This window comes from Cricetulus griseus, chromosome 7, assembly GCF_003668045.3.
Source record: "Cricetulus griseus strain 17A/GY chromosome 7, alternate assembly CriGri-PICRH-1.0, whole genome shotgun sequence".
Lineage (NCBI taxonomy): Eukaryota > Metazoa > Chordata > Mammalia > Rodentia > Cricetidae > Cricetulus > Cricetulus griseus.
This window is the reverse complement of record NC_048600.1, coordinates 321,206-348,448: the sequence shown is the minus strand read 5'-3', so window position 1 is coordinate 348,448 and position 27,243 is coordinate 321,206. Positions and strand designations below refer to the sequence as shown.

The window sequence follows — 27,243 nt, the reverse complement described above, 5'->3', positions numbered from 1 at the left end:
CTGTGTATCTGGGTGGAGAGAGTATCCCTCCATGGGGAATGGGCTCCCAAAGTCCATTTGTGCACTAGGGATAAACACTAGTTTCTCTGTCAGAGGTCCCATAGACTGCCAGGCCTCCTAACTTATACCCTTATTTTATAGAAGAGGAAACTGGGGCCCAGAGAGGGTTAGTGACATGCTGTGGCCAAACATCACACAGATGGAAGATGAACACTTCCTGAATATGTAAAGGCCTCATTTAAAGAGGTGCTTGCAGATTTTGTTGGGGGTTTTGTGCAGGACTTTTGGATATAAATTCAAGCCCTATCTGTGTTTTACACCAGATTCTTTTACTGATGATCCAGGTGCATTTCTGTGCTGTGCGCTTCCATGAGGATGGGGCCCTCTACCCTCATTATCCCTCTCTGCACTCAATGACCTAAAGCAGCGCTGGGGTAGCAGCAGGGACTCAGTCCTTGTAGAAGGGCATTTATATCTCCAAAAGAGAAACTGAGGTAGAAACACAAAGTAACAAGAATAATTGCTGGAAACAGGACTCTTTTTTTTTGGGGGGGGGGGTGTCTCGAGACAAAGCTTCTCTGTGACTTTGGAGGTTGTCCTGGAACTAGCTCTTGTAGACCAGGCTGGTCTCAAACTCACAGAGATCCACCTGTCTCCCTCTCCTGAGTGCTGGGGTTAAAGGCGTGTGCCACCACTGTCCAATGGAAACAGGACTCTTAACTCAGCAACAGAGACACGTTCAGGCTGCCCATCTGGGTTTCTTTCCAGGTCTTTATGATAACAGAACCTTGATACTCAAGGAAGCAAAAGCTTATGTGGCTCAGTCTGAGGTGCCAGTCATTGTGGCAACAGGAGCTTGAAGCAGCTGGTCCACAGGCATGAAGAAGAGAGCGACTGACACTCCTGTTCAGCGCATTTTGTCTTTTTATACAGTCAGGGATCTCAGCCCCTGGAATAGTGTCACCCACAGTGGTGCATCTTCCCACACCTGTTAACCTAATAAGCTTATTCCCCATGGGCATGCCCACAGGCCCATCTCCCAGGTCATTCTCAGTAAGCTGACTGATTTTAACCATTGCTGGACCACAGGACAGCCCAGCCCCATTAAAGACAGAGGTCCTAGCTTTCTCTAGGTGCAGTGAAGTTTAGGCCTAGGACTCAAGCAGTCACTGCTTGGGCACCAGAGCAAAGAGGACATGCACAGTGCCCCTTGCAGGAGACCCTCTGCGTAGCAGAAAGCCTGATGGTGCATACCTCACCCTAAGAACCAATCAGGGGAGGGTATGCACTCCACCCAGGCAGAAGCCAATTGTATGCAGTGCTCCCAGTCTTGCCAGGGGGCCAACTTGATACTTATGCCTAGAGTTCTAGAAAAAACAAAAACAAAACAGAAAAAAAATTCAAGAACTTCAATCTGCAGAGATCTACTTCTGGGAGGGCCCTGGGCTGGATGCCAGACATCTTCTAGCTTCTGTGTTAAACCCTGAGGGGGCAGAGCACCTCTAAGGTCTCCCTTACTGGCACAAGCTCAGGACTTCCTGAGAAAGGACGTTTGGGTGTCATTCGGACCAGCCCTGCTCCTATCCATTTTAAATTGCTTCCCCCTATTGTGTGCCTGGATCCCACAGGGTGTCCCACAGAACAGCCTTGTAAGGAGGTCCTACATTCCCTTGATTATGATGCTTCAGCTTCTTCAGGGAAAAGTTGTGTTCATGTGTCTGTCATGAAAGTGAATCATTTCAAAGGCTGAAAAAAGACATGAGTGACATGCAAGCTCTTAGGAAAATTACTCAGTCCTATTCCTCATCAACACGTCCCACACACACAGCATTTTGTGACAATCAAGAGATGAGAGTCAGCAGGCAGCTTAGGCAACAGTGGGCCCACCTTCTTGCTAGGTCACGGAGGTCAGGCAGAAGAAGAACTGTGGGCATGTCGGTAGGGACACACTACCCTGGAAACGATGGGACATGAGTGATGATGCCAGGAAAGACATCCACCCCTTTATCTTCCTCCATCCTAGCAATCAGACTCACCGAGTCATGGCTCACTCCAAGAAGCATGCTGCCTTTCTCCAGGCCCACCCAGTTCCTGGCTCACCAGAACCTACCCTGAGTACCTGACACCAACAGCCAAGCAGCCATTCAAGTCATTTCCAGCTTTGCAAAATCCCTAAAAATCCTCACTACCAAAGAGGAGATGAAGGGAAAAGGGCCTGTTTCTTTATCTTTAGGAGGAAGATAGTTCATATGATTGAGCCACAGCAAGTCATCTTTTCACTAACATATCTCAGTGGAGGTGGGCGGGGTCCAAGAGCAGCAGTCAGTCAGTGTGAGTGAGCCTTGGAGGCAGTTGAGCTCCCTGATTTGTGGAGGTTTCATGAGCTATGTGTTTCAGAGGGTGAGCAATTTGATGACCAGGAGGACAACTGAGACCCAGGCCTGCAAGGCAGTGGGTGTGAGAGCTTGGCCCCTGCTTTCCTCTGTGCTCATCATTTGCTGGGATCACAGCAGCAGCTCTGTATGCTCACTTGGAACACAGCTTCTTATCTGGAACAAGGAATGAATTCAGTAAGGACTGTGTAACTTGTCCCTTCTCCTCCTCATGCTCCAAGGAGCTAAGTCCACTGCAGAAGGGTGTAGTGTAGCAGAACTGTGTGAGGAATTCATCTTGCAAGTCTGAGATGCCTGCCAGCATTTTCTTATAATAAATCAGAGTTTGCAGGGACTAAATCTGTAACTTTGTCTCCAATAAAACTCAAACTGGGATCTCCCTCAGCAAGACCACAGTGGTGACAACTCTTTGGTAGACAGGGGTCCTAGGCTACACTGCTCAGTGGGACTTGCCATCCTTCTAATGAGAGCAGGTATGTGCAAAGCTTCAGGTTAAACCACCAAAATAAAAGCTACGCATGCTTCAATATATGCAATTTAAAAATAGTTCCTTGGATGACATATTTATACTAAAATGTGTTTAAAACTGTGTGTCTACTGGCAGGCACTTACATACCATTTCCCAGAATATTCATTTAGTGCCCTCTTATTAGAAGGAGCATTGGAGTATTCAAAACTCCACTACTCCTTAGACTAGTCACCTCAGCAGTGTTAGTGTGTTAACAGGTAGAGATTTGGTGCAAGTTTTGGTTTCTCACTCAAAGCCCAGCTCTGTTATTGGCTTTCTGTATACTCAAACATACAATCCAGTATAGCAGTCAAGTTGCCGGGACCTATTTTTCCCTTGTAAAATGAACATTTTCAGTAATGTTCCCATTGGAGATATCTTTGTGTGTGTGTGTGTGTGTGTGTGTGTGTGTGTGTGTGTGTGTGTGTGTGATTTTATTTTTCTTTTTTTAATATATTTTTTATTTTTATAATGGTAATTAGACCAATTTTAAATTAGAAACAAGCTTCTTTTACATGTCAATCCCAGTTCCCTCTCCCTCCCCTCTCCCCTGCCCCCCTCCATCCCCTATCCCAACCCCTATCTACTCCCCAAGGAGGGTGAGGCCTTCCAAGGGAACTACAAAGTTTGTCATATCATTTGGAGCAGGGCCTAGACACTCTCCCATGTGTCTAGGCTGACAGAGTATCCCTCTATGTGGAGTGGTCTCTCAATAAATTCCATTTATGTATTACAGATAAATACTGATCCACTACCAGAGGCCCCATAGATTGCCCAGGCCTCCAAACTGACATCCTCATTCAGGGAATCTGGAACAGTCCTATGCTGGTTTCCCAGCTATAGGTCCATGAGCTCCCCCTTGTTCAGGTCAGCTGCTTCTTTTCACCAGCCTGGTCTTGACCCCTTTGTTCATCATTCCTCCCTCTCTGCAACTGGATTCCAGAGTTCAGTTCAGTGTTTAGCTGTGGGTGTCTGCTTCTGCTTCCATCAGCTACTGGATGAAGGCTCTAGGATAGCATATAAGGTAGTCATCAATCTCATTATTGGAGAAGGGCATTTAAGGTAGCCTCTCAACTATTGCTTAGGTTGTTAGCAGTGGTCAAACTTGTAGATCTCTGGATATTTCACTAGTGCCAGAATTTTCTTTAAACCTATAAAGGCTCCCTCTATTATGGAATCTCTTTTCTTGCTCTCTTCTATTCTTCACCTGACTAAATCTTCCTGCTCTCTCATGTCCTCCTCTCCCCTCCTCTTCTCCCCTTCTCTTTCTTCTAGCTCCCTCTCCCCTACCCCATGCGCTCAATAAGCTCAGGAGATCTTGTCCCTTTCCCCTTCTCAGCCATTGGAGGTATCTTTAAGAACTGAGTTGCTTGTGTGTGAAACAGGAACAAGAGCCTACAGTCAGCAACGCCCTGTGCATTGGAAGGGGTTCTCACAAAGCTGGGTTCCCAACAGGAAGGCTGCAGCTTGTTAGGGAATATGTTGGACTTGGCTAGGCAGCAAATGTGACTGCTAATCTGTGCTCTTCCAGACAGGAGGCTCTGCGCTTCCCAAAGCCAGCAAGCAAGCAGAGCAGAGGAGGAGCTCTGCAATGCAGGAGGCAGGACACTGACTGCTCCCTCCATCAGCAGCAGGGCTGTGATCTCCCTCCAAGGCTGTGCCTTTTCTCAGGAATCTCTCCATGGTGCTGTCTCACTGGCAAGTTCTATCTTCAGGACAAATTAGAAGATGATAAGGAAGGTCTTGGTACCACTGGCTCAGGAGACAGAAACCAGGACATGGAACTGGAAGAGACCTCTGAGCTTTTCCCTTGCACGGAGCAGCTGCCCAAGGAAAGTTGTGAACAGGCTAGATTGATTGACTCTGAAAAGTGAGAGGCAATTGCTGTCTTGCAAAGGCTCTGAGCACTCTACACACTACTACGGCCACAGCAAGGCAAGGGTGTGAAGCCAATTTTTTTTGGGGGGGTGGGGTGGGGTGGGATAAGCATTTGATGTCCCCTAGTGGTGCAACCAAGTAACTGTGGGAAGAAAGCCTTTCTACTTCACTCCATAACTAACACCTGTGAGACGTTTCAAGAGCAAAACTGCCTTTTAATTTGTTGCTTGCTAATTCCTGTTGAGAAGGAAGTAGACATGGCCAGGAACCAGGTACCGTGTGCCAGGCCAAGCTGAACTAGACATCAGTATATTTGGACAGGTGCCTAGGGTTGCTAATCTGCAAGGAGGAGGACTAAATGTCAGAATAATTGGGAAGATGGGGCCTGTTAGCTCCACCTTTTCACTGCAGTTCTGTAGGTTTGTGTGGGGGGGGAGGGACCAGGAAAAATGGTCCCTTCAACAAACATACTGAGCAAATCCTATTCTTTCCATTTTGAAAATGTGGCAAGAAACTACCTTGAAGGAGGAGGAGATCTTGAAAATATTAATTTTGTGGAGAAGAAACCAAAGTTTCCCCTTTGGACCAGTATCTCCTTAATATTCTTGGCTCTAGATGTATAAGCTTGGCACACGGGCAGGATGAGGCTGACCAGCAGCAGTGGTGAGGGGGAAGGGGAGGGGTGTTGCTACAGCAAATGTGATCTGGGGAGGGACATGAACAGGCTTGGTGAAAAGGCTAGGCCACTGGCTGCCTACCCATGAGGCCTAACAGTTGAGTGGGGTTGACACAATGGCTGAGATAGGAGGGTTCTTTCTCCCTATACTTCCAAATCCCCACCAGGTTTTGGTTTCTCTTGCAGAAAAATATTTGAGAGGACATCAAAGCCCAAGATTCTTATTAACAGAAAACCAAATTCTCCATCTTTACCAAATCTATGTTGGCTATTCAAATCATGTTTGTCTTTTTTTTTTAATTGGGTGTCAAATTCTTTTTTTTTTTTTGTTGTTGTTGTTGTGTTTTTCAAGACAGGGTTTCAAAGGCTTTGGGAGACTGTCCTGGAACTAGCTCTTGTAGACCAGGCTGGTCTTGAACTCACAGAGATCTGTCTGCCTCTGCCTCCTGGCAAGGGTGTCAAATTCTTAGTGGCACTCAGGGCTCAGAGCTTGTGTGGTCTTGGTGCCAGGAGACCCCGCATGGAGCCTTCTTTGTGCATTTCCTTTGAGATGGAGTAACTGAGACTGAGTGAGGCCAAGGCAAGGAGAAACTAAATCTGAGTCAGAAATTGGTTAAAAGACAGCACCAGGAAAGAAATTAGCCTCCAAAATGGCTGCTCTCTAGCTTGGGCTGCTTCTTAGCCCCATGTGGCGCTGAGGCCCTTATTCCTTGGCTGAGAAGACTGGGCTGAGGTAATGGTGCAGGTTGAAAGATCATAGGAAAGCTTGGAGAGGTTGAGTCTGCAATGCCACTTAGGCTGGCAACTTCAAGAAGAGAAATTACCAGGAGGGTTTACAATGTGGGACAAACTGGATAGAAGAGGGTTTTGAAGGAGAAAGTTAAGTGAGGAAATGAGGCTGTCTTGGGAGGTTTGGGGTTCGCAGAAAGCATGGAGTCTGTTTTCTCTGTTAGGTAAGGCTGACATGAACAACATGTTCCCCCAATAGGGAACCTGGAGCCAACATATACGGTATGAGCTTGAGTATGCTTGATACCCTCCTCTCAGCAGCAGGGGGAGGCAGAGAGTAAAAAATGCCTGCTAAGCCCTCAAGGGCACTGCGCACAAGCATGCATAATTTAAGTATTAAACACTTAGACAACCTCAGTGCAGGCTTTGAAGTGTAAGACCCCCAGAAGCTCAGGCCTCCAGGATCTCAGGCCAGGACCGCAGTCACCCCAATCACCAGGCGGAGTCGAAAGCTTGATGCAAACTGCACGAGGCTTTATTATAGTTGTTTAACGAGCTAACCCCATGTTAGCTTGGGTCTTTCATCCACCCGCCATGGCGGATGGTTAGAAAAGACAGCTCGAAGCGTCTGCATAGAGATCTTATAGGGCAGTGTAAGAAGAGTGTCTAGGGGTACGCACAGGCTCAGGATTGGTGTGGCTCCAGGCTTGGAGGGTTTGCCCTGTTGATTGGTCAACTGGTTGTTATGGCGCATAGGCCCTCCCAGGGTGGTTGCTATGCTCTGCATGTCATTGCTGTGCACTTGTCCGTAAAGCACCCAGAGCCGTAAAGCATAGCACCACCAGCTAACTTCTGATTGGTTCCTTGCCACAAGGCAGGCACCTAACCTCCTAGTGACCAAGGCAAGGTCAGACATGCATGTGTTCGGCTGTTATGGCTGCCAAAATGGGGAGCTGGTCCCTTCAGTAGAACCTGTGTCGAGAGACAGAAAAGCTTATGCATCGAGTGTCAAGGAGGAGGCAACTCAGAGCAGATGGGGGTTTAACTTTTTAAAGACATCAAAATGGCTGTTCTTATGATCCTTTTTTTGGCTTCTGGCTACTTGTAGGAGCAGAGGCCACCCAGTGGGAACAGAGTCTGGGGAAGGACGCAAAAACTGAAAAGTTGCAAATCCAGCCCCAGTGTGGCCCACACAACCTCCCTTCCCCAGTTAATCTTATCACATGGTTGAGGTGCCATCTTGAACGAAGGAAGCAAACCCTGACAAGCAGCAGCCACATGGACTGCAGGCTCCTGGGGGCTGCTGGCCCTGATTCACCTACACACTTACCAGAAGGCTGGGGAAGCCTGTGGCAACCGTGACTGCAGTTGTAAAGTGTGTTATCCTAAGTGTGTAGGGGAGCCCACGTCCCGAGGGAGTACACAACTCCAGCTACTTTAGCTTGTATTCTGATTCAGGGTTCACACATTCCTTCGTGAGATGGCAACAGAGATGAGCTCTGTTGCCAGCTTTCTAATGTGTGTCAGGGCAGGGCACTCACGTAACAGAATAAGAACTTTATTGTGTGTGTGTGTGTGTACTCATACAATGGCTTGAGTGTGAAGGTCAGGGAACCTCAGGTACCTTCTGCCACCACCTCCCATCTGAAAGAACACGGGTTAGAGATGTGGCTTTCCTTGATGCCAGCAACACACACTCAGGTCCTCTGCTTAGATGGCAAGTGCTTTACCCGTTCAGGCTTTTTTCAGTCCCATTAAGAAAAGCACTTGATTCCAAACATCAAATTATCACATGCATATTTTGTCAAGTAACCCAGTTTCCTCTCCCTTTACTAAGTCTGCTGTGACTGTTATACAATTACTTAGATTTCATTTACCTGGTACTCTGTTCAGTGCTGGTGGTAACAGCACACGGAGGAACAGGTGCCAACAAGAAGGGAGAGGGCGGAGCTGGATTCTGAGCATCTAAGCCTGAGGCTTCCTGAGCAGCATGGTTTGAATAATCATAGATGGGCACAGACTGCTCTTACCCCCATCTCCTGCATATGCCAGAGTTAATCCACTCCTCAGTCCAAGGCTAGCTATTCCATGGAGGTTACTGCACACTCCGAACACCCAAGGACTGTGAAAGTCCATCATGTTGTTAAAGAACAGTACACTGCATGAGAAGTGTGAGAGATGACAGTTGCCACTGGATGCTGAACTCCAACAGAAAGAACAAGGCAAAATGGAGGCTGGTTAGTTTCCCGTGATTCACCTCATTTAACATTTATTATAAAAAAATCTAATCTTTTTACAGAAATGATACTTTATAAACAGCAGATTTTACCCAAGTCTACAGAATGTAGGGATTTAAATCCAGGGGCCCAAAACATTGAACAATTTGCTTCATTTTCCAGAAGCAAAACCCATATACACTTTTCCAAATATTCCATAAAGATAAAGTAACAAATGCTAGCCTTCACTGGACGCCAAAAGAAATTGTCTCCATTCAAGGTTGGCCCATTATTTTACTTAGAATGAAAGGTAGAATTTTAGTCTTACTATACAATGTTATTAAGACTGACACATGACAGATAGAAGCACAGACACACCCATTCTAACTCTATACTTTCGTATTTTTAAAATTGCACCATGTCTGTAAGAAATAATGAACATGCAGAAGGCATTCGGGGTTGTTTTTCTCAGCTATGATGTATTTTGTGTTAAATTTAAAACTTGAAAGTGTGAAATTAAGTTCGACCGGAAGCCATCTCAACTCAGTATTTTGGCTCATATAATCTGCGTTAATACTTCCATCTTGATGAAATTGTGCATAATTTTTTAAAGATAAAGAGAATATACTCAAGAAGTCCATTGCAAAAGGTACCTAGTAGACACCTGTCACTGGATGTAGATGCTGCTGAGGGCAAGAGACTGGAGGGGAGCCGTTCTGCACTTTATACTGCTTCAGCACACCACACAGGTACAGACAGAAACAATTACACCCAGGACCTTCTGCAGTAGTTGCTTGTTTACACTGTCTAAATATATGTATTTTTTCCTTCAGGATGCATATTAAGTCTTTCTTTCTCTCTCTAATTAGACTCCTTTATTTTCCAGGAAGTAATACAGATGCTAATGTAATATGCAGTCACTGAAAAGGAAGGGAACAGGAAGTTGGAGTCTTAAAGCAGGAATGAAGGACTGAGCGTGTGTGGTGTCACTGCAAATGCTATAGCACAAATACACTGCTACTATCCCATGCTGGTCAGATTTAGTGAGGTGGGTGAGGGTGAATACACCCAATGTGAATGGACCAGCACTACTTGAACATAAAGATGCTGTATTGAAAGTATAAGGAAATAATGTCTAGTCTACAGATAAGTAAGTATTTGGCTATTTTAATGAACCCATCAATATTAATACAATATTTAAATCAAACATGACATCCAAATTATGAAACATGAGCAGAACCATTTCACGATTAAGGAATAACATTGTCTACCTAAGCCGCTTTAGCATACTGCAGCAGACAAATTTGAGCTTCCACATCACTGAGACCCTAAGGATTTCGGGTACCCTTTTTCAACCTGTTTATTAGTAACAGAGAAACACGGTGATAAACAGGCAATTAAAAATGAAAATGCAGCATCAATATTGTCACAGAGATCCACCTTGAGGTCAATGAGGGAAACATGGTGCTTTTTCAAACTAAGGAAATTGAATACCTTATGATTAAAAGTAATTAATTTTTAAAAAGTTGCTATTCTTAGACTAACCTAAATGAAACCTACAAACATTAGACATATGTGTCTCCTTATTTGTAGTTAGATGCAAATGTTATGCAAATAACATTGTAGCATATGCCTAAATTTGGCTTTTTATCCTTTATGCTTGGTTTTTGGGAAGTCTTATGATAATTTGGAAGATTTCATTTTCTTCCTGTAAGATTCTCTTAGGTATTAGGTGACTAACACAGGCAGAGAAGCCAGTGCTAACACAGGTCTCCAATAGGCAGTTGGTATTGTATTACCCAGTGCCTTAGTGTTAGTTAGCTTGGACAGCTACCTCAACATCGCTGCATAAGCAGTAGATACAAAAGACATCTCAGAACTGTGGTATCAAGAGCTACATGGTTTCCAGCAGTAAAACAGCCTAGTGTGGGGAAAGAGGCTTACACCTCATGGCTGATCCTTCCTGGGAATTGCTTCAAGGGGGTAGGAGAATCAGCCAAGGATGCTTGCACTGGAAAACAAGTCATGGGGAAGTACTCTTTTGTTAGGTGAAGGCTAGAACAGCTGAACTGTGTTTTGAATTTCTTTCCCACAAAAAAGGGTGGGATTTTTTTTTTCCTATGAAGCATGGTTGATAATATTGAAACCTCCTTCACATAAATCATTGATACTCAAAACTTCAAGAGATCCCAGCCAACTTTTGAATTGGTCCACGTGATGATTCTACTGAAAACATCAACTCACATTTTTACAAAAGTAAAAATAAGACGACCGTGGCTATACCAGGACCCGTCTGTGAGGTCCCAGAGATAGCTGCCCTGGTCATGCCTGGTTCCCTGAGAACTTGGACGTTCTAATAAGGGCAAGTTTTGTCAAGATGTCTATTTTTAATTTGTTCCTTGCCATCCATAGTGCTTTAGGCAACTTTTGGGCCTTCTATATACTCTTTGTAATACTCCAGTTTCCTCTGTGTAATTCTTTTCTCTGATCACCAGGCATATGTGGTAGCTAGGAGAAGAAGCATTTCTTATACTTCAAAGACTCACTTTCATCTTCCTAGAACAAATCAAAGAAAACCTACTCACCACATTCCACACCACAGTTCTATTTAGAAGATTCTTGACATAGTGTTTTCCAGTTTTGTATAGATGCAGTTAATAGGTTACTAGACAGTTAATGTCTAAAAAGAGGTGGGTTCATAATGCCAGACCCAACAGAGAAAAGCACACTACTGATGTTCATTTCCCCAGAGTGAGCCAGTCCATTTTATTTATTCAGTGGTATGCATGATAATAAAGAGCCAAACACAAAGCTTTCTGTCAAAAGGAGCAAGATATATCCCAGGAGTTAAAAGGCATATATGGGTGTCAGTTAGATGGGGACAGACAGCTACCATCAAAATCATACCAAGAAATCATGTAGATGGAGGGACAACCCACATTTTTATTTAATGCTAAGTTTCTACAGAGTATTTTCCAGTCTAGATCTTGCCCTCTCCTCTTCATCACAGTCTGTCAGTAATTGAGGAGTGTACTCATATAGCTGCACGACAGCAAGGAGAGGTAGATGGTGCGGCTGTCCTCCCACATAGAAACCCCTCAAAGGCTTTAGGGAAAAAACACAAGGTTTTTTGTCATCCAGAGTAATTAGTTTCAGAATACAAAAACTTTTTGGAGCAGAACTCATACAAACATGAGAATCATTATCAGCCCAAAAAGAGAATTAGTAAATTCTGAGAGATACACATGTTCACTGTACCTTACAAAGTGTTCTCAGAGATGTAGAATCGGAGATCATACAGTAGAAAATATTTTATATTTCATATAAAAATTCTTAATGTATTTTAAAAGGCTTTGATCACAGACAAGGAGACAACTTGGAGAATACATATTTTTAGGAACTCTGGCTCCTAATCTCAGCAAATGCCAAATGTTAGTATTCTCCCAGGGGTGTTCGATGTTGCTCAGAGAAAACCAGATGAAGAGTCCAGCAAAATGAGAAAGAAAGTGGGAAGTGAGCCAAGCACAACACACCCTGCTTTAAAACTGGGAGACTATCAATCAAAGCCAATGGTGAACATGACCGAAGGCATTTATGCTGACAAGTCCTCATGGGTTTGGTGATCACTGTCAAATTAGAAAGTGACAGGAAAACACTGTGCAAATAAGTAATGGGCTAAAAGGAGAGGAAAAATACACAGTTCTGAAGATAAAACTTGAAAGGTAAAGTTTCCATAATTGCACAGCTCTCTATCCACCTCAATGCATACTTTTTCTTTCTTTTACAATATGTCAATAATTTAAAGATCAGCTATTCACAAAACCCCAGCACTGACATCTTTTTCCTACTTGATTTAGACAATGGGTTACTCAGATTTTTGGTTACTGTGTGTCATAACTATCAGCCATTTTTCATCTACATAACTTAGGAAAATTCTTTCTCCTTTAAGCCCCGGGACCCTGCTTTCAAACGCTTTTGCTGGGTCTAATCTCTAGGTCAACATTTGTCTAAGCACGTCTGCAAACGTTCTGTCACAGGCAGCGGAAGAGTATTGAGCAAACTGTCCTCAACAATCAGACAGCTCCGTTTCAGGGCCTGACACCCTTCCAGCTCTGGAGGCAGTGTCTCCAGGTAATTCCCAGTGAGTTCCAGGTGGGTGAGGTTTGACAGCTCCCCCACCAGAGGGGACAGATATGTTAGGCTGTTTTTTCCCAAAAGCAGACACTGAAGCTTCTTGCACTGGAACAGCCCGTCTGGCAGCATCTCGATCTACAAGGAGAAAGGAAGCAGGTGAAACCAGTTTTGACTGGCTCCCACAGCACATTCATGTACTTCCATTATAGTTACCTTTCTTCAAAAACATGCCTGCAGATCCACAGAGAAAGACATCACCTTGGTTGTAAATTTGAGGTGCAGGCTGAACAGAGTTCTACCTGAGTGCATAAGGCCTGAGTCCTTACACCACCTAGAAAGCCCACCTGTATTGGTTTGTGACAACATAACACTGTTAGCTCCCTAGTTCAGCAAGTGGCTTTGTTGTGTCTGGATGAAGGGCACTAAGGGGCTGCAACAGCCCTCTCAAATGGCCTAATGCAAACAAACCACAGTTCTCTCCCTAAAAGGATTCTTTACATGTGAATGTAAAATCACAAAATTGCATTAAAAATGCTCAATTGGTTGCAACCATCCTTTCCCGCCATGTCCCCTCCCCTTTCAGCCCTATTTACAGGAGAAAACAAAGCTGAAGTTCACCATTGCCATGACCAACACTCAATACTGATTGCTCCTTATGCTAAAATAAGACATACCCAAAGGAAAATCTCTGTGCTTATCATGTTTCTTCTCAGGCATGGATGTAAACCATTGCCTATGTGGACTTAATGTGGAAAAAGGGCAGGTGGAGTAGAAAGGCACCCAGGGAGCTGCTGCTTTGAAAGTCACTCCTTGTAGCTCAGAAGTTGGGTCCTACATAGACTGCTCATCAGGGACTTGGGAGACACTTGGGGATGGCATGGTTCCCTGGCATTGGGTAAACATATGCTGAATGGCTGCCAGGCACTGGGAATAAAGTGCTGAGCCCCACACATGGCCTTAAGCTCTCTCTCTCTGTCTGAGGCCGAGAGTGTGAAAACTCAACCTCCAAGCTGAGGACATTGTGGGTAGGACAATTTTGGCTTCGGGGCTGTACTGTACCTTGTAATGTTTAGCGGCCTTTCTCACCTCACCTCTACCCCTGGCTCCCAGTAACACACCCCAAATTATCATCAGTCAATGTCTCCTGAGGAGGAAAGATCACCTCCAGAGGAGTAACACTGTGCATGTGTCCCAGTTAGTAAGGAGAGCATCCCAGCCCCCACGGTGCCCAGGAATTCCACATTCCCCTTTCTCCTCTAATTCTACATGGTCACCAACTATGTAACTACACTTACTTTTCCCCTAGGTGCTCATCCTGAAGCAAACACCCTCACCACTCTCCTGTATGTGCCACTAGATTCCCAATCTTCTTCCACAGTTCTGAATTTGTGGTGTTTGTGACTTCCTGAAGATCCTCAATAGAGAGGGACTACATGAGGAAGTAGACAGTCTCTGGGGCTGGGCCAATGCCAGGGGCTACTGTGACCAGAGCTGGCAGTACCCACTTCTGTGAGCTGAGGGCCATCTAAGGGGTTCTCTGTCCAGGCCCATGCCCAGCTGAGGTACAGGGTCCTAACTTACCTATTTAATCTAAATTTCCTAAATTGGGAAGGGGAGCTTCTCCTTCAATTAACTAATTGTATCCTAAACTAAAATACATAAAAAAAATACTTTACCCTCAAGTTCATAACACCAAACACATAAGGCTTGGAACAGCATGCTTTATAAAAATGATTCTGAGTCTTGGAGGTGTATACCTTGGGTGTTGGGGTGCTTATCTAACATGTATGAAGCCCTGGGTCTGATGTCTAGCAGGGCACAAACTGGGTGTGGTAGTGAATGCATGTAATGCACTCTATAGAGGCAGGAAGGGTTCAAGGGCTAGCCTTGGTAGTGTAAATCTAGAGTAAATGAGATCCTATTTTCAAAAATATTTCCATAAAATTATATGTAATTCTTTGAACACGTTCCTTTAGACTGAGTCACACATGACTTCTATATTTTTGCATTAGTTATTAAGGTGTGTTTCATGGAACAGTCTTCCCACAAGTTCCTAAGAAAAAGCTACCTTGTTTAAACACATGTGGCAAATTCCATCTCCTCTTGGAGAAGCAAGTGTGTATTCATATGTTAAAGGCACAGAGGAATGGGGGGGGGGTGAAAACAGGATTCTAAGAGATACACTGGCTGTTTTCTATGAGAACCCTATCACCCTCCTGTGCTGGGGGGCTCTGTCATGAACACTTGTCCCCTGAGGACTGTCCTGACTTGGAGTCTCTATCCATGGCTTTGTGGGAAGCAGAATATACCACCACCAGATTCTTGTGTTCCTTGGTCCCCTGAGAATGGGGCATTCAGGAAGAGAATCAGATGCTCACATTTGAGCTTGGAATTGAGGCTGCCACGGGGAAAGGACAATGACAGGGAGCCTCTCTGTAGTAGTGTCCAGATGCAGAATGGTGCTCGGGCCCATCATGGATGCGACAGTGTTATCAGGAGTGTCCTCCTGTGCTTGATCTTGGCTCTGGTCTCTTCTTCACAGTCCGCCTTACTTACTCCATGACTGTCCTCCAGGTTTGGTTCTGCAGAGTTAACTTTCCAATGGAACTATGAGATGCTTGGTTTCTTTTTAGAAAAAGTATCTTGTTTATATTACAATGCCTATTTATACATCCATTATGAATGCTTGTGATTTTCATAAATATTTTAGTTTCCCCTTTAGAACCATGAGAACTTCAAGATTAGATGGTACCGAGATGTCTGCCTCTCCATAAGAAACACGGAACCCCCACCTTTCTGTAACAACGACCCCACTGGGGGGCCGATAAGAAGTCTGGACAGTTTCAGCCATACGTCACCTCCTTTTCCAGTTTCCTAGGGACTGTGTGGCCAGATGAGAAATCTTATCCTGACTGTTCTATTCTCACACTTGTGGCTGTCACCAACAGATCTGTTCAAAGATTTGAGCACTAATACTGAAGAATATTCTCTCTGCCTTCTCCACTTCCCATTGTCAGGCTACACTATTCCATCAGTGGGTGATCTCTTTCTTAAAACAGTATTTTTTAAAAAGTACTTACTCTTTCAGGATTTCTATCACACATGGTTCTTTGATGAAAGTCCCTCCTATTATCCTCTTTTACCTTCCCCTCCCACTGAACCACCTCTTCTCAAGTCTCCTCTTACTTTTGTGCCATTGACTGGTTGATTGAGTGATTGTTTATGTGGTTGTATGCATGTAAGTCACACAAGTGTGGTGGTCAGAGGACAACTTGTACTAAGTTTGCTTCTTTCTTTCCACCCATGAAGGTTCTGAGGCTCAAACTCAGGTTTCTAGGCACAGTGGCAAGTGCTCTTACCTGCTGAGCCATTGTAGCACCTTTTTTTTTTTTTTTTTTTTTTTTTTTTTTTTTTTTTGTGGCCTACTGCCTTTAATTAGGGTTGCCTGCATACACATATATGACATGGTAGTGTGGTGGGGGACTAGAGGGGAAACACCTCCCTGAAACTTTCCTTCTCTTTGGCTCCCTCAGTCTCTTTACTTTTCTTAGACTCTGCACTCTGGGGAAAGCATTCCTGACCCATTTACAGGTGTCATGTTCACCCTGAGATCCGTAACAATAGGTCCCTTGATGGGGGATGTCCACTGTATGCTGTGACTAGGTGTTTCTCTTATTGGTTGATGAATAAGGCTATTTTGGCCAATGGACAGAATTTGCTAAGCAGGAATTCCGAACACAGAGGCCGGGAGAAGGAAGACAGAAACACAGATGCCATGTAGCTGCCAGGGAAGCTGGGTGCCAGGGCATCACCTACGTAAACCAAGGCAACGAGGTGATACACAGATTAGCAGAAATGGGATACTAATTAATAGAGAGCTAGCCAACAAGACGCCTAAGTCATTGGCCAAACAATCACAAATATATGTTAAATCTCTGAGTGGTTATTTCATAGCTGCTGTGAGGACCCGCTGGGCAGAGAGAAACTGGCCCAGTGGGACCGAGATAGATAAAGTTTCCTTTCTACAGCCCTTGCTCAGGTTTTGGAGACAAAGTACACAAGGATAGACCGTTCTCCTTTGGCCATGTCGGGTATTTGGCCTAACACTTTCTTATGCTGTAAAGTATCTTCCTTTACTCTCGATAGCACTTGTCTGACATCAAAAGTCAGGAAACTTGGCATCAAAGGTACTAATGGTCTTAAATTTGCCTAAGCATGTCCTAAAAAGTATAACTAGCCACCAGCTATTTAAAACTTGTAACTTTCTGAATCTGAAAAAAAAATGAAGTGTGGAGAGTCTCCACCCAACTGCCATCTGATTATAAATAACAATATAATAATAATTATTATTGTATAATATTTGTTTAACCATGTAAAGATATGTTACATTTGCCTATGCTACATTCATTTAACTATGTAAAGATGTGTGGCATTTGTTTTACTTTGCCTTCCTAAGGCACTTGATTGGTCTAATAAAAAGATTCACAGCCAACAGGGATAGGCGGGGCTGGCAGGCAGAGAGAATAAGTAGGAGGAGGAATCTAGGCTTGGGAGAGAGAAAAAGAGAAAGAGAGGGAGACACCAGGAGCCAGCCAGCAGACATGGAGTAGGCCATACAGAGGGAAAGAAAGGTAAAAAGTCCCGAGGCTAAACACAGATGAAGAGAAACAGGTTAGAATATGTTATAAGAACTAGTGGGACAAAATTAAACTAAGGCCGGGCATTCATAACTAATAAAAAGTCTCTTTGTTGTGTTTTGGAGCTGATGGTTCGAGAAAGCTACCACTAGTTTGGGTGAGCTATCTCTCTGGTTTCCCCAATCATAATCTTGACCCCCACTTGTTCATATGATCCCTCCTCCCTCTCTTCAACTAAGCTCCAGGACCTTAGCCCAGCATACCACAAAGACATAGAAGCTAGGTAAAAAGGGGGACCCTAAAAGGAACACACAAGGGGGGCCCCAGGAAGGTGAAATAGTAAGATCCCCTGGGTAAAATGGGAGGGTGGAAGAAGGGAGGGGAAGGGGATGGAAACCTGAGGGCTCAAGATGGCCAAGTTGGGGGAGGGATGGGGAAGGGAAGCAATGAGAGATGTTGATGGAGGGAGCCATTATGGGGTTGGGGAGGAACCAGGTGCTGGGGAAATTCCCAGGAATCCACAAAGATGACTCCAAATAAGACTGCTAGCAATAGGGGAGATGGTGCCTAAACTGGCCTTCCTCTATAATCAGATTAGTAACTAGTCTATTGGTCATCATGGAACCTACATCCAGTAACTGATGGAAGCAGATGCAGTGACCCACAGCCTACTGTGACTTTATAAGCTCATACTGATGGATTTTTCACCTGCTGCCACAGGCTCTGCACACTGCTTTTATGTGTGAATCTTAGCATTCTAAAAAAGCAACATGAGCTTTCTTCTCTTCCCAACTTCCTGGCATCCTTTTAATATCCATGCTGTCCAAATGTAAGTGAAGAAAATACATACTTTGGGATGCACTGGAAGAAAGCAGCAGTACCCACTCTCCATTCTCTCCAAGACTGGATTTCAACTCTCCCCTCTCACATATACACTACCCTCATTTGGTGGCTCATCAGACTAGCATGGTATTTTCCCTTTGTCCTCCTATTTCATATTTTAATCCAGGAAACTATTCTTTTTATTTCTTATCTCAGTGAAGTTACATTTTCCTCAACTGTTGCAAGTTATGGTTCATTTTTAAGTATGGATGCTGGAAGAAGACTCCAAGGAGCCCTAGGGTTGCATTATGGAGTCAGGCCTTTCATTCTGAATTGTCTTTTTAAGATATACATGCAGATTGCAATTATTCTTTTCTTACTGCATAACAAAAAAGAATTTATGAATAATTCATAATTCCATCAGTTTACAAAGGTTATTCTTGGTAAAATGAAAAATTTGTCAAGCTTTCTAAGTACTCAAGACCACCTCCTCAAACAAAAGTCAGCTCTATCAGCACTAATAATGAGTTTAAATGCTTTAACTGTGATATGTGTGCAGAAAATGGGGAAGAGAATAAAGAGGACATTTGTTGAGTAACTATTTATGGGTTAGGAAGCATGCTGATGCCTATGTGTTCATATAATTACCATGATAATTTGTGAGATGAGAATCTGATAATAATCAGGGCTTTGGTTAATTATCAAGATCACAGGGGATGAGGCTCAGCCAGGAGAATGCTTAGCGTGGACTCCCCATCCACCAATTTTCCCTGTGTCATACACCCCAAGCTCAGCATAACCAAGGACAGATTTACTCACGTTGTTGTTGGTCACGGCGAAGTACTGCAGATTGGTCAGGTACTGGATCTCATCTGGAATGAAGGTCAGATGGTTATCACTCAGATCCAGGTAGTGTAGCTTGGTGCATAGGAAGAGCTGCAAGGGCAGACTCTCAATGTTATTGTGGCTCAGGAAGAGCTGCTCTAGGTTGGACAGCGTTCCAATCTGGGCAGGGATGTAAGCGATGTTGTTGTGCCAAAGCTTCAAGCAGGAAAGGCTCGGAAGGTGCTGGAAGCTGATGATCTCCTCCACCGTTTTTAGGTTATTTTCCTTCAGATCCAGCTCATGCAGGTTGTTCAGACTGAAGATGGAGTGTGGGATGCGTTCCAGATCACAGCTGAGAAGCTCCAGGCTTTTCAGGTTGATCATTTTTTTCAAATTGTTCAGCACAACCAGTTTGCTTCCCTCATTATCCAAGGACAGCTTCTGTAAGGAGGGAAGCAGGTCCGTCACCACCTGGGGGATCCGGGACAGGTTGCTCTTCAAGTAGAGGGTTGTCAGGTTCTTCAAGTCTTGAAAGCCCTCCATCTGCGTGGTGCCCAGCTGCTCAGGGAGAACACAGCCTGATAGGTATAGTTCCTTGAGGTTCTTCAGGTAGAACACCCAGCGCGGGATCTTTCCCATTTCAGTAAACTTTAGGCGGAGGGTCTTTAAGTTCCCCTCTAGAAAGGCCAGGGCAGGATGGTCCACTACCAGAGATGAATGGTACACATGAAGCTCCTTGAGGTTGACAAGCTGAGAGATGGAGGCAGGCAGCTTGACCTCAGGGATGAGCTCCAGGCTCAGCACTTCCACCTCTGTCAACTCAAAGATATTATCCGGGAGACCGCTGAGCATGAACAGGTGCAGCTCTACCTTGTCCTGGGAGTTCCTCACAAGCTTGCTTTTCAGTTTCTCGACAGTCCACTCATTGTTGAGGTTGATCTGCTTCAGTTTGTTCTCACTCACCTCTGACAGGAAGATGGAGAAGCGCTTGGAATACAGGGGGTCGTACTGGTCGGCCAGATGGAGGATGAAGGCAAAATCATTCTTGACGTCGGGGATGTCGCTATAGTTGCTTTTCTCTCTGAGAGCCTCAAAGGAGTACTGCTTCAAGGAACTCCTCAGCATCCACCACAGGCTATAGGAAGAGGTGAGGCCATAAAGTATCACCAACACGACATAAAAGGATGCCAGGACCTTAAAGATTTCTGCCAAGGTGTAGACACACTGGTAGCGCTTGTAGCCTGTGAATGCCTGTACATCAATCAAGCAGTCAATTTCCAGAGTTATGTAGCTTAAAAAATAGGGGACATAAGTTATGATGAGGACAAAAAAAATGACTTTGACTATTATCTGCCTCAGGTACACCCGATAAATAATGTCCCTTTGTTCTACATGCAGGCGGAACCTTTTTACTTTCTCAAAGATGGCTTTGGCCTGCTCACCCTCCTTCTTGTCCAGGACACTAGAAGTGGGGCTTTCTATGCCAGGAGACTCCAAGCCTGGCTGTGGGTAGGGCAATGCCTGCTTGTTGGCATCAGTGTCGGCAGAACACGAGGTTGATAGCAATGTTTTGGACTTAGAGGGTTTCAGGGGCCTCACTGACTGCTCGGCCACTGTTTCTGACAGGGCCCGTGTGGTCCACGGAGAATCGAAGCACTTCTGAAGTATGGCCACAAAATGCTCCAGCCTGGAGCTGGTGCTGGGGTAGTGAAGCCAGAAGTTGCTGCAGGCTGCAAAGATAAGCGTGTGCAGAAGCACCAGGTAGGGGAAAAACTTGGCAAACCAGTGGAGCTGTCTCTCATAACAGACAGCATCGATATAGGAGTACTGCTGTCGATGGAGGTCATTCTGGATCCGGAGCGGCAGTGGCAGCGGCATGGCCGTGTTAGAGGACATGTTCCTGCTGGCTTTCAGGAGATCCCAAGGCACAGCACAGTGATTGTCAAACTCCACCTTGCATGGAAGACAGCACAGAACCCTGCTCTGGGTAAGCTGCAGAGCTCCAGCCAGCACAGCCACTAACAGCATGACGAGGGTGATGTAATACCAGAAGACATCCCACCATGGCTTCAGTATGTGGTAGGTTGACTGGGCATCTGCTAAGTACTTTAACTCTGTGAGTGTAATCATGACTCCCTTGTAGAGAACAGAAACTGGAGGAGGGAACAAAAGAAACCCTGCTGAAACCAACACACCTTTCTGTTTGTTTGTGTTTGTGTAGCTCAGGCTGGCTTCATACTCACTATGTAGCTAGGGGCTTCTCTTTAAGCTCCCAAGCTTCCTGTTTCTACCTTCCGATTGCTGGGGTTACACATATGCACCACCACATGGGGCCACAGTACATGCCCATTTTGAACACACTGACTTATCTACCTGGCAGCATTTTAGCAGCGAGGTAAGACTCAGATGGAAGGACTGATCAGTGGACATGTGAGGGTTAAATCACAGTGAATTGTAAAGCTTGGGGACCATTTGGTGATATCTATGAAAGGCATTTGGGGCAGCTTTGAGGCAGTTCTTCAGTTACTGCCTTGATTTTAACTCCAAGGCTGGGTTAGCTGTTCCTACACTGTGTGTCTTACCCTCTAAAACCCCAAATAAGCTATTTCTAGGCAGACCCCATGTCTGGAGTGTTGTTTACCAGCTATGAGTTATTTCAACTACCATAAGGAGGCTTTTTATCAGCAATCTCTGCTTCCTAAACATATCCCTTGGACTCCACCCATTCCTTACAAAGCAAATGGCAACATGAATGTCCCTTCCCTCCAGGCCTTTACTATGTAACTTAAGTACAAGACTGTGTGAATTCTTTTGAGCATTAAAAGTGGAGAAACACTTTCTGCTTCCTCTCTTTACGCAGCTCTCTCTCTGCTCACTCCTTCTCTGTTCTTCTCTTCTCCCACCTATGCGTTCTCTCTGTCTCTCTATGGCAACTGGCCATGGTGGTCAGCCATTACCCCTGTTCCTCTTCTCTCTTAGTTTCCCTACTCTGCCGGGCCATATAATAAACTAGTTAATATGTCTCATCTTGCAGCTTTCTCTTTTTCCTCTTTTTAAATAAAAACATAACATTGGCGCCCCACTTGGTTGGTTTAGGCTCCATCCGTAAACTCTCTCGATGCTTGCTGGTGGGATAGGCTTTCTCTCTAACCTCTCCTGCCAGGGGCACAGGAAATTTCAGGGATCCTAAAATCTGAACTCATAACCCACTTCCATCTTGGCTTTTCCTGGCACTTCCTCCTGTTTGCAGCAGCCTGAGATGCTGGAACTCTGTACACTTCAACTCGCCACTTTTCAAACTAAGGTTCCCTGGAACTCACTCATCTGCCTGTTCGCTGCAATCCGGTAAGATATCCCTTTTCCCATGGGGCAGACCCAGCACTCCATTTTGGAGTTCACTGCCTTTTGGTCTACTGGGTACATTTTTTCACTTTCGGACTGCTGAGCCTCTTTCGGGCTTTCTGTTGGGTGCTCTCAGACAGAGCAATCTGTGCCATTTTTGGCCTCGCCCACTGGAAATACATTTTACGGGATCTTTTGGTTACTGCCTGTGAGTATGTAAATGAGCAGAGTTCTACCTCCCAGAGGGAAATTTCTCTCACCTGGGAATGTCTCTCATCTTCTGTTCTATCTCTGACCATGTTTCTTCTTGGTTAGCAGTGTCTGCTTGAGACGCTCTGAGAGTTTTGTTTGTTTGTTTCTCACTGCCTCACTCACGGAGAAAAACTTCTTCCAGCAGTTGAGAATGTGTTTACAGGGCCGCCATCTTGGCAATGTGGTCTGAGCTGCCATCCTGACCACGTTACCTAGCTTAGGCCTGCCCACTCAGTTCAGTGACTTGCACAGGCAAGTACCTCCGCCAGAATTTCTTTTTTCACTTGTTAGGTGCATCTCCCATAGGTCAGGCTTGGGATCCCGCTCCAGGAGCAGTGCTTTTTTTGCTTTTTGCTTTTTCAGTTCGGACGGCTGGGTCCTTTTTTGGTTTCGGGGACAGCTTTGTCCCCTTTGGGGCCAGGGCCCTGGCAACTCCCATGAGCCAATGGGCATCCGGAGAGGAGCTTTTTGCCGGTTTTCCACTTGCCTCACCCATGGGAAATGCATAGAGGAACCTTTCTGGTTTCATCCAACAAGCAGGTAAACAGACAAAAAAGTGGCTTATGGTCGCCGCCATCTTGGCCATGTGGGTTAACCTGGGGGCCGCCATCTTGGTCATGTTACCTACCTGTAGGTACGCCCACTCCAACAGCCTGTACCAGCAAACCTATCTGCTGGACTTTTGATTTCTGTCAGATTCTTTTTTGCTTTTTATTTTTTTATCCATGATTTCTTCTTTCACTGGCTCTGTTGCTCATGGCTTGTTTACTAAATACTGTGTCTTTCTAGGGCCCTCTGTTTAAGTCTACTCTGTCCCTTTAAATCTCCTGTCTGTTGGCTACCATGTACGGATTAGAGATTACATTCTGGTTCCCCCTTTTACTGTTATCCAGTCCTGCTTGTCTCTGTACCTCTAATTTAGCTTTATATTTATCTAGCTCTATATGTAACTCAAACTATGCTAAGTCTCATATTTCTAAATTGCTATGTATCTTTAAATGATGGTAAACATTTAAAGTCATAAAGGTCTAATTTAACTATACTTAAAATATAAGCTAAGTCTATAACTTAAATTTAACTCATGCATCTTTAAATGATGAAAGTTTAAAATCACAAAGGTCTATTTCAAACTAACAAAATATTTATACCACTCAGTCCATCCTGTAAGCCATTTATAAAGGTACAGCTTTTTATTACAAAAGTGGATTTTTCTCTAACTAAAGGCAAACTTTTGACTGCTGAGATACTAAACAGACAGACAGCCCTCAAATGCTCAGAGATCTAGAGAATACGGCACTTAAAATGTTTTCTTAAAAAGATTTTTATAACAGAGAGATAGGCCAGCTGCTGGCTCCATCTCATTTCCTCCAAGAAGACTGATGGGCACTGAAGAAACTTCATCTCAAGTCAGTGACAACGCTAGTTACTGAGCAACTCTGCCTTTCACCTCAACTGCTACAAGGCACTCCAGACCATGGACAAGATGACAGTGGATCTACTTTCCCCGAGTTGCTTGGGCCAACGGTAGGCGAGTCTTCCTATAGTCACAGTCACATAGTCCATGTCTATGTGCTATCAGCAAGAAGGCAAGTGTCCTGCAGCCCTCTACTATGGATGGAGGACCTTAGGGGCGGCTGTTATTCTTTAATCTTTGATTCAGATAAAATATTATCCTTCTCAAGAACTCTGATGTTTTTGACGACTGGTAGTCTTGCTAGCTTAAAGCAAAACAGATTTCAGGAACAGGTATTTTCGGATTTATCTATGTAAAGGTAGGAAAGTGTAAGTTATGAAGGTCTGGGAATGTAGTTATGAAGGTCTGAGGATGGAAAGGTCTAACATGGTGGATAAATGCAAGTTATGAAGGTCTGGGAATGTAGTTACGAAGGTCTGAGGATGGAAAGGTCTAACACGGTGGATAAATGCAAGTTATGAAGGTCTGAGAATGGAAGGTATAAAGGTCTGAAAATGGAAGGTCTAAGATGGTAATATAATGCGTATAAATTAAAGTTATAAAGGTCTGAGGATAAAAAGGCTTAAGTGATGATAAAGTGAGTTGAGACATTAAAAAGAATGAAATATGTTCCTGATTTCTCTATTTCTCATGCTACTGTTCATAGTCAGTTCTACAATACCACTGTATGATCATAACTCCTAGGTCAAAATTAAGATGCTTTTCATTGTCCTAAAAAAAAATGTCAATTTTAAAATGGTAATGCTTTCAGTCAAGTTGCTTCTAACAAGAATATGCTGCTAATGTGTCTAATACTTATGTTTCCACAAACTCTAAGGATTCTTGTAAGTTCCAGGGAGCTGAATTGGATCCAAACAAACAGGTCTAAGAGGCACCAGGGAGTTCTGTACAGCCTGGACTGCAATGAAACAACCAGCTACCCCAGGATGTGGCAGCATCTCAACCTTCTTGGGTCTCCCAAAGATGGCCAACGCCCCCCAGGTCAGCAGGAAGCAGTCTTGAGAATTTGACGCCCTTATCCCTTAACCTGCCATGTCTAACACCCCACCTTTTACAATAATAAGTAGAGGTGGGAATGAAAGGTTCAGGCTTTGATGCTGATTGGCTCTACCTCTTTAAGAGACAGACCATGCCCCCTGACAACAGTCAGGGCACACACAAGAAAACGTGCTACATCATCACCGCATCACCCGCCACGCATGAGGACTCTGGGCATGCGTGGAACCTCAGTGCCCATGAGCAGTCTTCCCTTTAAAAGCTCCAACTTTCCTGCTTCACTCTCTCTCTGCTTCCTCTCTTTACACTGCTCTCTCTCTGCTCATTCCTTCTCTGCTCTTCTCTTCTCCCCCCACGCGCTCTCTCTGCCTCTCTATGGTGACTGGCCATGGCAGTCAGCCATTACCCCTGTTCCTCTTCTCTCTTAGTCTCCCTACTCTGCCGGGCCTTATAATAAACTAGTTAACATGTAAAAAAAAATTGAGAAACAACAGTAATGTTTTAAAAAGGGAGTGGTGGAGAGAAGCACTGAAGAGAACAAGGGAACTTCGTGTGACAGTGCAGAGCTAAGGGGACACATGATAATGGTGCCCCCCTTTGTTGGTTATTCCTACTTCAAAAATAAGGTGTAAAGAGATAATATTTTAAAATAAGTTATCTCATCAGTGATGTTTTCTAAGAACCCCCTTCTGTTGTGTTCATAATGTTGGGACTTAAGAGGAGAATTTTCTGTTTAGCTCACGTAATCCTTTTGGGATTAGGATGCTGGGCAAGGTTATGTCACCTTGATACAAATTATGGTTGACTACAGTGAGGGAAAGGTAGGATAAGTAAGGGTCAGAACCTTAAAGGGTCAAATTCTCAAAAACTAACCAGCAACATCCAAACTGCTTATACGATGGCAGTCACACACAGGGAAACAGTTGGATCTTACAAAGTGTTTGCAGGGCAACAACTGTGGTAGTCTAAATGCAATTTGCCTCCATAATCTCATAGGGAATGGCACTATTAGGAGGTGTGGCTTTTGTTGAGTGGGGATGGGGTTTGAAGTTTCCAACGCTCACAATACCTCCCAGTGTCTCAGTCGACTTTCTGTTGCCTGCAAGATGTAGGACTCTCAGCTACTACTTCAGCACAATGTCTGCCTGCATGCTGCCTGAACTTTAAGTCAGCCCCCAATACATGTTTTCCTTTATAAGAGTTGCTGTGGTCATGGTGTCTCTTCATAGCAATAGAAACCCTAACTAGGACAACAAAAAGTCATGGTAGCTGGCAGGGCAGACCTACCCTTGCCTTCTTGGGTATTAAGTTATCACCTTTCCTGAGTTGGGTAACTCTCTGGGTACCATTTCACCAGTGTTATCTTGATTCTCCTAGTCCTAGAGAAACGTGTACTCAACCTTGAGTCCCAGGAGTGCTCAATCTGAGCCTGTCCCAGGAGCCTGTTCCGGAGGCTGGCATCCTTGACATGTCCTGCCCATCTGAGTGCATATTCTTGCTTGCTCTCCCACTTGTTAAGACACCCTTGATGCCTTATTTCACCTACTGGGATGAGGCTCACTTTTTATTTGTATTCTGTCTTGGAATAGAATCTGAAAAGTATTCAACTTCTTCCACAGATCTATGGCTAGACTACAGCATTCACCAGGATTTTCCTCCTTTACTCAGTGTTAGTAGATCTGATACTTAATTCTTCTCATTATGTCTTACTCTCACTGTAGTTAACTATAATTTTGTGTCAAAGCAAAATAACCCTGCTGTGATCCCAATCTCAAGAATTAGATGAGACTAATAGAATGTTCTGGTTAAAAAAATACCACGAACACAATAGAAAAAGTTCATAGAGAACATTGCTGGATGAAATAACATAAAAAGAATAACTTCATGAATTTTAACCAAGTGTGCTCAGCCAAATGATGTAATACTGACCTGACCTTTGACCCTATTAACAGTGATCCCAGACAAATGGGGCAGCAATTTTGTTCCTATTTAGTGAGCTCATGCTGAAACGTAACACTCAATTAAAGACAAAACGGGCAGGAGTGGCTACCTGAAACCATCCACTATGGAGGAACTCGATGCAGGGATAATAGCAGGGATAGAAGGGAACATTTGTGTCACACTAGAACCTGATAAGACCAGTGGCCACCATGGATCAGAGACTGCTCTGGTGTGTAGTCATGGCAATAAAAAACACAATATGGTACTGTGATGGCTAGGCCTATGATGAGGTAATGGAGCTGTTAACATTACCTCCTGGGAAGATAAGGACTGTGTCACCAGACCCCCAGTTGAGAGTCTACCTCCTGCTCCCACTGTGCTCCTTCCTGGATCTGCACACAGTGCTTCAGGCGCTGGTAC

At 44.5% G+C, this 27,243-nt stretch overlaps 2 protein-coding genes across 2 annotated transcripts in view; both read right to left on the bottom strand.

Moving 5' to 3' along the window:
• Lrrc8c (leucine rich repeat containing 8 VRAC subunit C) overlaps nt 1-18,934 on the bottom strand; it is a 123,524-nt gene extending 104,590 nt beyond the window's left edge. The window contains exon 1 of the mRNA XM_027425877.2: nt 18,813-18,934. The gene's annotated coding sequence lies outside the window, so the exon portion shown is untranslated. The remainder of the gene's footprint in view (nt 1-18,812) is intronic.
• The window catches only part of Lrrc8b (leucine rich repeat containing 8 VRAC subunit B), a 63,684-nt gene continuing 44,863 nt past the window's right edge, over nt 8,423-27,243 (bottom strand). Inside the window, exons 4-5 of the mRNA XM_027425880.2 lie at nt 18,813-20,971; nt 8,423-12,669 (exon numbers count right to left, since the gene is read on the bottom strand). Of these exons, the coding sequence (XP_027281681.1) occupies nt 12,397-12,669; nt 18,813-20,948 (2,409 nt within the window). The 5' untranslated portion in view covers nt 20,949-20,971 and the 3' untranslated portion in view covers nt 8,423-12,396. The remainder of the gene's footprint in view (nt 12,670-18,812; nt 20,972-27,243) is intronic.